This window comes from Mesitornis unicolor, unplaced genomic scaffold, assembly GCF_000695765.1.
Source record: "Mesitornis unicolor isolate BGI_N332 unplaced genomic scaffold, ASM69576v1 scaffold141, whole genome shotgun sequence".
Lineage (NCBI taxonomy): Eukaryota > Metazoa > Chordata > Aves > Mesitornithiformes > Mesitornithidae > Mesitornis > Mesitornis unicolor.
Window position 1 is genome coordinate 13,346 of NW_010164242.1, and position 11,603 is coordinate 24,948.

At 41.3% G+C, this 11,603-nt stretch overlaps 1 protein-coding gene across 1 annotated transcript in view; it reads left to right on the forward strand.

The window, feature by feature from the left end:
* Window positions 1-2,476: 2,476 nt before the first annotated feature.
* BMP2K (BMP2 inducible kinase) overlaps window positions 2,477-11,603 on the forward strand; it is a 22,914-nt gene continuing 13,787 nt past the window's right edge. The window contains 10 exon segments of the mRNA XM_010194217.1: window positions 2,477-2,590; window positions 3,048-3,153; window positions 3,878-4,020; window positions 4,313-4,434; window positions 5,416-5,497; window positions 6,171-6,303; window positions 8,639-8,742; window positions 10,264-10,343; window positions 10,792-10,952; window positions 11,459-11,603. The exon segment at window positions 11,459-11,603 is cut by the window's right edge and continues 16 nt beyond it. Of these exon segments, the coding sequence (XP_010192519.1) occupies window positions 2,534-2,590; window positions 3,048-3,153; window positions 3,878-4,020; window positions 4,313-4,434; window positions 5,416-5,497; window positions 6,171-6,303; window positions 8,639-8,742; window positions 10,264-10,343; window positions 10,792-10,952; window positions 11,459-11,603 (1,133 nt within the window). The 5' untranslated portion in view covers window positions 2,477-2,533.

Sequence of the window (11,603 nt, forward strand, 5' to 3'; positions counted from 1 at the left end):
GACAGAGCTAACAGTGCAGTTACTAGATGGATGTGCTGCTTTTAATGGGGTGTACTGCCATGTCTGTGGGGTTGTCCCATGGTTTGCAGCCGCTGTTTTCACAGCACTGCCCTACGAGCAGATGTTTGTTGAGAGAAGGCACTGCTGCTTGTCCAAACCAACCGTGATACTCAGATTGTAACACAGCGGGAATTTCTGTGGGCAGTGGGAAAGGGAGCAATGCTGTGTCCCTTGGAATGCATCGCCTGCATGATGAAAACGAAGCAGGGAAATACTGGCCTCCAAAATGCATGTGTGTACAAGACATTGATTCTACTAACGGAGCTGTTTCTGCTCCTGGTTTTAGGAGCGCTGAGCTCTTGAGCTTGCAGGCAGGACCCGTCAGCTGGAGGGACCTGGGTCTCAGGGCCTTGTGTTCATGACTGAGGCTTGTGGAGTATGCTTTACTAAAAAATGTGTGTGCATACAGGGGGGTGTATATATAAATACATAGTGTCTGTCTGTATAGGATTAGTGTCACTTACACTGGAACTGGCTTTTTTGGCAGGCTTGGGGCACACATCACCTCTCTGCGTTTGAGGCACTAGGACGATGGCCTCAATACCATGCTTTAGAGTGCTGGGAAACACATTTCCTCATGGGATGTCCTGTCATCAGAGGCGCTTCAGAAACAGAGGGGCAGAATTGTGGTCACTGGCTTCCTTGCCCTGGGAGGGTTTTGGCAGAAAATGAGTGCTTGAGGAAAAATTCTGCATAAGGCTTGAAAACTGCATTAGAAGTTTCTGTTCACAGCTGGCTTCTCCACAATCACACCGTTTGGAGTTTGAGTGAAAATGCTCAAATGTTTGAGTTCTGTGTGTTTTTAAAGGTTTCACAAACAGATAGAAATTTTGTTAGTTTGAAGAACTAGATAGTGTTTTCCTGAAGTATTTCTTGTCTATGCTTTTGGTCTATTGCACCCATAAACGTGCCTGCAGTACTACATCTGTGCTGACTGAGGGACGGCAGTGCCTCTGGAGAGGAAGGACTTCCTGTGTTGCCGTGCATCAGGATCAGAGAAGTGCTCTGAACTCCGAGCACATGCCGTGTTTATGATATACTGTGTGAAGATTTATGGCACTGCTTGCTTTGCTGCTCTCCATGTGAAGCTGAACATCAGAAATTACTAAAAAAGGTGAAAATTTAATGGTCCAGGGTTTTGCTGGTTCAAGGTTCCCGGAATATTGGTGGCTATTAACCTTCCTGTAGATATTAATGTGCTTATCCAGGTTTTGTTCAGAGTTATGGCGCTTGGTTCTGATGAAAGGACTTTTATAGCAACGATATTTACTAATGGAAAACCATTCGAGGTCATGTCTACTTGGCAAAATGGGGACTAGGTCAGCTTTTGTGGCCCTTTCAGGGTTCAAGTATTCGTTAATATTGCCACCTAATGGCAAGAGCGACAGCTGGCTGAGGATTTTTTCACTGTCTACTGATTGTTTTTCCCAGGTCATGTCTGCTTTGGTTACGTAAAAGCAGTGGATGGGGCAACTTGAAATCTGGCACTTTGTTCTTGTCCTCCTGCTAGGCCCAGAGACACTCAAGGCTGTAAAACTGGTTAAAAAGACTATAAATTATTTTGTCTTGTACTCAGATAAAGCACAGAAGTCTGATGATTATTGCTTTCTCTTTCTGGTCAGGTACTGGTGATTTAAAGAGAAGTCTCCTTGCAGATCATGTCAGGAAACATGAAATGTGTGTGTTTCAGTTAGCTCTTATACCAGTGAAGAGAAAAAGAACAAATAAATGCTGGGAGGTGGGCTCGAGTATCTGTATAAGGCTTGCAGTTCATGCTGCTGTTGAGCTGAGAATGCTCCTGCTTGGACAGGTGGTTGTAAGAAGTTTAGGTCTTAACTGCATATTTAATATGGATTCAAATAGAAACACTACTTTAGAGTTGATTGTCTGCACCATCTGTGGTTGCAGGGACGTTCTGCCTGTCTTTACGCTGGCAAGTTGTGTGACTTCCTTAGTGTCTGTAATGACTTTCTTTTTCCTTAGTATTTTATTTTTTTGTTTTAAAATGTAGGTGTAGGGAATTAATGTTAACCTTTATCAAGTACTGGGGGATGTGGAAGTTGTAAAGATCTGGAGAATACCTTCGCATTGCTCAGATTTCTGAATGACTCTGGAAGTGCTTCAGGGTCAATAACTGAATACATAGTCTGCTCTAGGCTTTATAAGTTGGTGGAATGCCTGTCAAATGTTTTCATTTAATGTAACAAAATTGTGAGATCCTCATGTTCCTGTCAAGAATACTTCAGCTAGGTGAAATGGACTGAGATAGCAAACGTTTGTAACTTCAAGTGTTTGTTACTCCTCGCTCAATGGCTGACACTTTCCCTCATTCATGTCTTAGGTTGTAGTGATGTTGGCTGGAGAAATAACAAACTCCAGTAGCTTCAGTTGCTTTTCATTGTATTTTCCAGGTGGCTTCTCAACTGTGTTCCTGGTACGTACCCACGGTGGGATACGCTGTGCACTCAAACGAATGTATGTTAACAATGTGCCGGATCTCAACGTATGCAAGAGAGAAATTACTATTATGGTAAGAAACATGTTACTTGTAGCTGGAGAATGTATTAATTTGTAATACGCACATGCCCAGTGCCTCTTCAGTGTCAGTGGCTTCTAGACACCCTTTTCTTTTGACCTTACAGTGCTGATTTTGCACCGTTAGTTTCAGAAACTGATGCCGAGTTGAGGGTTGGTATCTGCCAGCAGGTACTATGGAGACTTATCTCCATTTCCACACACTTCTAGCTTACAGCTGTTCTAGTCATAGCAGTGCCTGTTGAATTATCTAATGTAAGAGATGCTTTTATGTTAACTGCAAGTTACATTACAGGCAGAAACTCAGTAATACAGATGACAACACTTCTATAGTCGGATGGGAAATAGGCATTGCTTAATTTCATGTGTAAGATGGCTCTGAAGTTGTGGCTTTTTGCTTATTTGTTTAAATCTTTCAGTGCTGAAGTTGACTGTGTGCTTTGTTTTTTCAGAAGGAGTTATCTGGGCACAAGAATATTGTGACCTACTTGGATTGTGCCGTTAACTCGATCAGCGATAACGTTTGGGAGGTGCTCATTCTCATGGAGTGCTGTCGAGGTGAGAGACAACTCTTGTGTTTTCAGAGTAAATGCAGGGATAGTGTTGGTGTTGATCCCCTGGGATTTTTACTGAGTTCCCTTAATTTAAAAGGATAACGTACATATCTCACAGCTGGAATCCAGTGAGTTCTTCTTGCTTTTTTTGTTGGCATTTTTACTTAGGTGCTGAGCTGTTGAACACAGAGAAAAACTAAAAGTCAGTGTCACATGGCTTTGTAAATGCGATTAGGAACAGAGAAATTATTTGTATCGGGATATAGTGAAATGGTTCTGTTCTGCTGCTTGTGCTAATCAACCTGTAGCTGGAACTTAACTGGACAGGAAAGTTTGGCAAGCTTTTCACTGCTGATGTCCCTCTGCTATTCTGTATGCAGAGACTGAGCCTTGCTTCACCTGGATGCGCTACATGAGTGTTGTGGCAGGCAGAGCCTGGTGTGGTCTGATAACGTTACCTCTAGAAACAGGGAAATTATGTACCCCAACTTAGAAAGAAACCTTTGAAGAGATTAGGGGAGGTGTTTCTTGAAGGGTGGAGACAGTAATTTTTCTACCTAGGATGATACAAGAGCGTGAGTTTGGGCCAACAGGCTTATTTTCTTTAAATAGTGACTGTGGAAAACTTTCTTGCGTCTTATTTGTGGGCTTTTTGCATGTAAATGTGTCTTTACTTCTGTTCATGATAGGCATTATTAATACAACAAGTTATCTTGTTGTTTCTTTAGCTGGGCAAGTTGTGAATCAGATGAATCAGCGTCTGCAGACAGGCTTTACTGAGTCGGAAGTAATGAGAATATTTTGTGATACCTGTGAAGCTGTCGCCCGGTTGCATCAGTGCAAAACACCTATAGTTCACCGGGATCTAAAGGTATGAACTTGATAAAATGGAAAGGGGTTAAAATCCACAATCTACTTAAAAAGGATTGAGAAGATAGGAGGTATTTCGTGAAGAATGATTTCTAGTTGGAGAAGCACTTGCTCTTAGTGGAACAGAGACCAAACAACGAGGCATCGCTTCTTGCTGCTGCCAGATCTATCAGTTGGCTTTTCTGAAAACTTTCCTGTTTGTGTGTGAGGGAAAGAACGTGCAGTAACAGTGACCTTGGCAATTAATGCTCTTGTTTTGATCTCATGTTTCTGTCTGTTGGTTTCCTTTCAAGGTGGAGAATATCTTGTTAAACGATAATGGGAACTATGTTCTCTGTGATTTCGGCAGTGCCACTAACAAATACCTTAATCCTCAAAAAGACGGTGTTAATGTGGTTGAAGAAGAAATTAAAAAGTAAGTTCACTTTTAAGTGGCCTATCGAAAGCAATGATCCTGTGGCTAGGAAACTCAGTGTGTCATTGTGTAGTTAGCACTTACCTTACTAGTATGAGATGTAACTTAACATTTGTTCAGATTCGACCAGTGACGTAAATAGTGTCAAGCAGTGGAAACATTTGGTAACAAATATTTTTTCCATTTATTCACAGAGTGTTTTTGTACAACTGAGACTCTAAGAATAAAACTACTGGGGGAAAAAGCATGCAGTTTTGCAATGAAATAGTTCAAAAATAGTTGTCTGGCTACTGGCTGTTTTAGGAGTTTGCTATTTTAAATTTCTATTCTAATCTAGCTAACAGTATAAGAGCAAAGGAACTGGTGCAAATCAGCATTAGAATGGATCTACATAGAGTCTTACTTAGAGTGAGACCCGTGTTTGTTTCTCTTAGAGACTGATCAGAAAAACATTTCAAATTTGTTACAGGCATACTCTTGAAAATGTGTTAGTTTGGTTTTGCCCCTTCAGACTAACTACAGCAGAGCAATAGATACAGGTTATTTGTTCTCAAATTATAAAGTGATACAGGTGGGGTTTTTTCCAGCTCCAAAAAATACTCTGACAACCAGTTCAGTAGTTATCATGAGATGTTAGTTTTTTAAATCCTTATTCTATATATTTCTATACGTGACAAGGAATAGTCTTGTAGGACTTGTACGTTACATCTCTCATGCCTGGTTAAGCAAAGTAACTCCTGCAAAAGCACACGTGCTGGGGAAATAACATCAAAAGCACATTTTAGCTGACTTCAAATGATCATATACAAATGAAATATTATGTCACTACAAATATTCTGTGATACTGCAAATGCAATAAATGGCTTCACCTGTGTAAGACCGTTCCACATCATGCCTGAAACTTGAGTGTGAGCACTGTGTGCGTGGCAGATGCAGGAAAACACTTCTAATCGGTGTCCTTCTTAAATTGTGTACTGCCAGGTATACAACACTATCGTACAGAGCTCCAGAAATGATCAATCTGTATGGAGGAAAACCAATTACTACCAAGGCAGATATCTGGGTAAGCAAAAAGTCAGGTACTAAGAGGTGATGGTGGTGGTGGGAGTTAAAAGCATCATTAACTGAAAAACTAATTATTTGAAAGCAAAATATATAGTGCAGCTATATAATGGAGAATATAGAGGAGGTATTTTGGTAGTTATGTCTCCTGTAAATACCGTGAATGCCAGCTGTGATGAGCCTTTTCAGTTAAGGGGCAGGTGATTTAGAATTTAGTTCCTTTTTGTCAGCTCAGGTTGCTGCTCTCCAGAGATTCCCTGTGGAAACCCGTTGGTGGTACGATGATGAGAGGTGGTGTTACTGGGTGATGTGCTTGAGAGCCATTGCAGTGAAGTAAAGAAAAGAAAGTAGAAGACAAGTAGTAAAGAGACTGAATTCAGTGGAAACACTAGTGGTGTCTCTGGGTGACAGGACAATATGAATGCAGCTCTTGGAGCATGTTCAGAGCTTGGTAGCTCGTTGTCTAGCACAGAAACCAGTGGCTAAAAGAGCCTTTTTAGAGCTGCTTTCTGTATCAGCTTGTCACAGCAACAGAGTGCTTCATAAGGCAGCCTCTACATAACAGCGTAAGCATCAGCTGTAGCTAGGATGCAGTTTGTTTCTTGTTGGTGCTGCTTTCTTGTGTAAATGGCTTTGCTCTCATCCCTTCACAGTGCCCGTGTTTGTTTTTACAGGCACTTGGCTGCTTGCTGTACAAGCTTTGCTTCTTTTCCCTTCCCTTTGGAGAAAGTCAAGTTGCTATTTGCGATGGCAGCTTTACCGTGCCGGACAATTCCCGATACTCTCACAGCATACACTGTTTGATCAGTAAGTATTTGGGCATCTTGGCGATTTCTTGAGCCCAGGAGGTCAAACAAAACACAGACAATGCCACTGATGCAAGCGAGCGACTGGGATGGGTGGTGCAGACTGGTTGGGCTCTTGAGTGGAGAGTGGACTGTGTGTCCAATGGGTTTCGCACTGAAAAGGGGCCTTGCTTTGCTCAACACGGGGCTGCGCCACAGGGTGCACAACTGAAGTGCTTTCCTAGAGAGGAATTTTAAAAACAGAGAGGAAACTTCCTTGAAGCGGTGCTAAAAAGTACATAATAGATGAAAATCAGCTCCTGTATTCTGGGCATCGCATGGATGAGCTGATAACTTCAGAATTGAATAAAACACTGCAAAGAGCTGCCAGATGAAATTGTACCTCTCAACTCAGAGGAGCTCTGCTGGTGTTAAAAGAACTTTCTGGATTCTTTGGGAGGCCCGGATGAGTTTTTGTTCCTTGGGTGCCATAAACCACAAAGGGATCAGGGGAATAGAGTAGCTCTTAATTGATTCCTAGCTTCTTTTTGCTCTGAAGTGTGTTTTCTATGCAATGTCAGGCTGTTAATGGTGTTTTCCAGTCAAGTTGGACAGTTGGGCTTAGATGAATTTGAGGTGCAGGTTAAGTGTAGAAACACACATGTGCTGAGATGAATTGTGCTGTGCAGAATTTCACAGTAGTCTGATGGTTTATAACAGAACAGATCTGACAAAGTTTGTGCAACTTGGCTTGTGAGACGTGAACTCAGGCAAAGTTTGAAAGCACAAAGTATAGAGGAAAATTTTGAACAGCAACAAGCTCTGCACCCTAGTGCCTAGGATCTTATCTGAGTACAGAGGTACTAGATCTGATATTTACAGTAATAATGAGTTTTTTTCAGTTGTCTTTGCTTTTAACTTAGAGCAGGTTTTAACTTCAAAGAAATTCGGAAAGTTTTGAGTAGGAGCTCTTAAAAATTATTTAAGTGATGAATGTAATGACCACATAGTGGATGCTTTTATAGAGTAGGAAACACCAAGTCCAAGACCCTTTTTTGAGCACGCATTCATAATTGAGAAATAGCAGTTACCATGGTAAGCATTTACCTTCTGCGAATACTTGATGCCTGACACAATGAGAACACTTCTTGGGTGATGAAATCCTCTGCTCTGTGTCAGACAGTGCTCGTTTTAGCAGAGTGCAGGTTCTAATCCTGTTTCCTACAACACACATGGTGATTTATTAAGACTCGGTGAAGAGCTGTGCCAAGATGGACAGTGCTAGTGTGGAATATGTGTGGGTGGGGAAGCATTTAATAATGTAAACTTCCCTTTGCTCCATTTGGAAAGGGAGCCAAAGAAAGCTGCCGTTGATCATAAAAGGTATTTCAGGGACTTCTGGCTTCATCTCAGCTCTTTTATGAGGAGGGGGATAAAGATGTGGCAAGTTTGAACATTCTTCACCTTCTAAATCTGGTACTTCAGAATCGGGTGGCACGGGTCACTTTGGGATAAGTGTTCTGTTTCTGCATAATGGTGCTGTCACTCTTAATTCAAATTGGCTTTATTTTGTAAAAACCATGAGAAATAAAACTGACTGAACCAGGTTGGCTGTACTACTGAACAGTTTTGGAAACACAGTTCATATTTTTTGATCAAAACTGAGAACATCAATGTTCAGAGGTTGTTCATGTTGTTTATAGCTGAGCACCTTTTAAAGGCTTTGCTTGTTCGGAAAATCTTCCTCAGTCATTCAGGCAGGATTTCCTGGTTCTGTACATCGGTTATTATTGCAGGTATTATAAAATAACTTTTATTTGGTTGATAAACAGCAAACCTTATAATTGGGGAAGCTAAAGTTTGCAAGGGACATCAGGAATTCCGTGTCTTGTCAGGAAGTCATTTTATCCATGGAACTGTACGCTTTTGGTTTTTATTAATGTGCAAACCTGCAAGACAAAAGATGGTGTGGAACCTTAGCCTGGTGCACACTGTTATATCTGTGAATCTTCTGTTAAATACACTGTATTTTTAATTAATGCTAGAAAATGCTAGTACTGTGCCTTGGTTGAATGTTGATTCTCTTTGAAGTTATTAATTACTACTGCAGTTGAGGTGTCCTTTCCACAACTGAGAGTCAAAATGTCAAGCAGCGCACATCTTCTCCAGTTCTGTTTGACCCTAGAAACTATTTGACTTGACAAAAAAGTAATAAAAAAGAGAACATAAGGAAAAGGACTCTGTGTGGGGTAAGCTCTGTTGGCAGAGCTGCAGCATTCTCCTTGCTGGTAGCACGCTGCCTCAATGTGCTTTTGATGTCCAATGGTGATAATTTGGCGTTATCAATTTTTTTGCAGGATATATGCTTGAACCAGATCAGGAACAGAGACCTGATATCTTTCAAGTGTCTTACTTTGCCTTTAAACTTGCCAAAAAGGATTGTCCAGTGTCTAATATTAATGTAAGTAGTCTTTACTTGTTTGTGTAGGCTTTTGAGTGGATTTTGGAGGTAGCATTGAGAGAAGTCTGTCAGATCAGCTGAGAAAGAAGATTTCAGTTTCTTTATAAACCTTGTTCCTAAATTTAAAAGAAGAACAGACTACCTCAAGTTGCTATTGCGTACATACACTATTAGCTCTCTAAAAAACCTGTTTTTAATTTTGAGGGCTTAACTTAATGGGTCATATTGTTACTGTACCAATACTTGTGGGTTTAACCCCTATTAATCTCTTGTCTAGTACAATGAATGTGTAATATACTACCAAACTTGAACTTGTTGACAGTGGTGAGTTTCACATGGTAACTGTAGAGTCAAGAGCATTTATTTGTTCTGGAAGAGCCCTTTTCTTAATCATCCTTAGAAGTCATTAATCAGATGGAAGAACTGCAGTGACCTTGGTTAGCTTAGAAGTCTGAACTTTATCTCAAAGATCATTTCTCACTCATAGATCTGATTACTGAGCCATGGAATTTGAGGGCATATCCATGATGATCAGTATAATAAAATGATTCCCAAGGTTGGCATTGGGAAAAATCCATCTCAAAATGCGTTTTGGAACAAATAACAACAGTAACCTCTGCCTTCAGAGGCAGTCCAGTGAACTTACTGAGATCCCTTGGGTTTCCACCACAATTGATCCTCGTAGAAAAAGGTGCTCAGTGAATGTGAGTGGTGGCTTTCTGGAAATTTAGGATAGGTTAAAGAAAAGTCTGAAAACCTTTGAGGGTGTGAGAGCCCAGCAGCCTGGCTTTGGCTGCAGCTTCTTTTTCAAGGCAAAGTCAGAAGCAGGGCTGTCTCTTTCCTAGGCTCTTGACTGACTCCAGTCCTGGCAGTAGCCTTCAGAAGCAGTATTGGAAAATACTTTGAAAATGCTGTTTGCAACAAGGTGTAGACTTGCTTGCTTTACTGTACATAAGGAGGTAGCACATGTGTAGGTTGAGATCATCGTCCTCATCTCTCCCCCAAAATTGCATTTTTCCTTGGTTAAATGTGGTTTAGGTGAGACATAATTCATTAAACTGACGTGGGTAGAAGTTAGAGGAGCACAGAAGCTGGGATGCTGCATTGTTTTCTGGAATTTGCATTGCAGCAGAAGAGCTGTGTGGGCTGAAAACCTGCAGTTGTTTCACCCAAAGGTTAGGCTTTTGGCTCTTCAACTTGAGGCTGAAATAAGTCTCTGTATTCTGTGCAATTGCAAGAAACGCTTGGAAAAGATGTTTTACTTTGTTGTTGATAGTTGTGTGTAGATGAAGTAGTTGGCGTGAGGGTCAGATGGGTAAGGTTTTTGGTTTTTACTCTGGTAACAGATAACATAGAGATAGTGTTAAATTAAAATACTTTGAATCTACAGCCTGACAGTGAGTTCAGCATGAAGCCTTGTAACATGAAAAACTTGAAGCCACGTATTCTTCTTCAATATGTAATGATTTTTTTCTTTCAGGATTTTGTTTTTTTAATGTATTCAAATTTATTTTTCCCAAGAATTCTCCTGTCCCTTCAACTCTTCCTGAACCCATGACAGCTAGCGAGGCAGCTGCTAGAAAAAGCCAAATAAAAGCAAGGTGAGCAGCGGATGTGGCTTTACTTCTACTCTTTTGAGAAAAGCAGACATGAATTGACTTAACAGAGGAGCTTTGTCTTAATCTCTATCAACAGTAATCAGATCTCTAGTCATAGGATCGCTGCCACAAGCACCTCACACAACTTTTACTCACTCCTGTGACCTGAGGAAAGCTCGTACAGTGAAATTTCATCTGGTGCTTTGGTCTCCTTGGGGATGGGGCTGTTTTTGAGCTCCTCACTGGTATACTGCAGCAGCTGTATATCCTATGGCTGCAAGGGGTGGTGAGTGGGGTTTTAGGAAGCAAATGTCAAAATCCAATACAGACGTAAAGCTTGACATGGTTAAGGTGTAATCAAGCTATTAAGAGATAGATAGATCGTGTCTACTTCGAAAAAGAAATGGTCACTTTTAATCAAGTCTCTTCTGTGGTTAACTTTCCATTTCAGAATAACTGATACCGTTGGACCAACAGAAACCTCAATTGCACCGCGACAAAGACCAAAGGCCAATTCAAGCACCGCTGCTTCTGGCGTGCTGACGATCCAGAGCTCAGCAACTCCAGTCAAAGCACAAGTTCCTGTTGATTTTGGTAATTGTGGGCAAAAAGGTAACTTACCCAAGTCTGGGGATGCACCAAAATAAGTGAAGAATGCATTTTGTGTTTCTTTTCCTTCTTGCCCTAATAGGGATAACACTTAAAAGTTAAGCTTATATGCTTTTTTTATATTCCAAAACCAAAATCTGCATTCTTTCTGAAAGACTCTAGATATGCAAAGAATGAGTTTGACTGAGTGCCACACAAACTAGATACAGATGGTTAAGATATTCTTTTAAAAATCAGTGTTAAACACAATTAGGTCATGAGACACCCACAATGTGTTGGTATTAAGGAAGCTTCACACGTCTTGTAAGTAGAAATTGTGCATTGATAGGCCCGGAAGTATTTTAAAAGAAGTGAACTTGGTATCCACCAACTGTCCTGGCTGTCAGGCTGGGAAGGGAAGTTCATAAGCTGTTTCACCTCGAAGTGTTAAGTGAAGAAGGTACCTGTGGGGAGCTCTCTGGCTCAGCTTCAGAGACCAGGATGTTAATAGCATTGTCTGTGTGTTACAGGGACTGCACGGCCGGGGAATGGACAGGTTTTGCAGTCGCAAGGGACCAACCAGCAGCACCCGCAGCAGAACCGGGTTCTCCAGCAGCTGCAGCAGGGGGACTGGAGGCTGCAGCAGTTGCACCACCTACACCAGCAGCAGCAGCC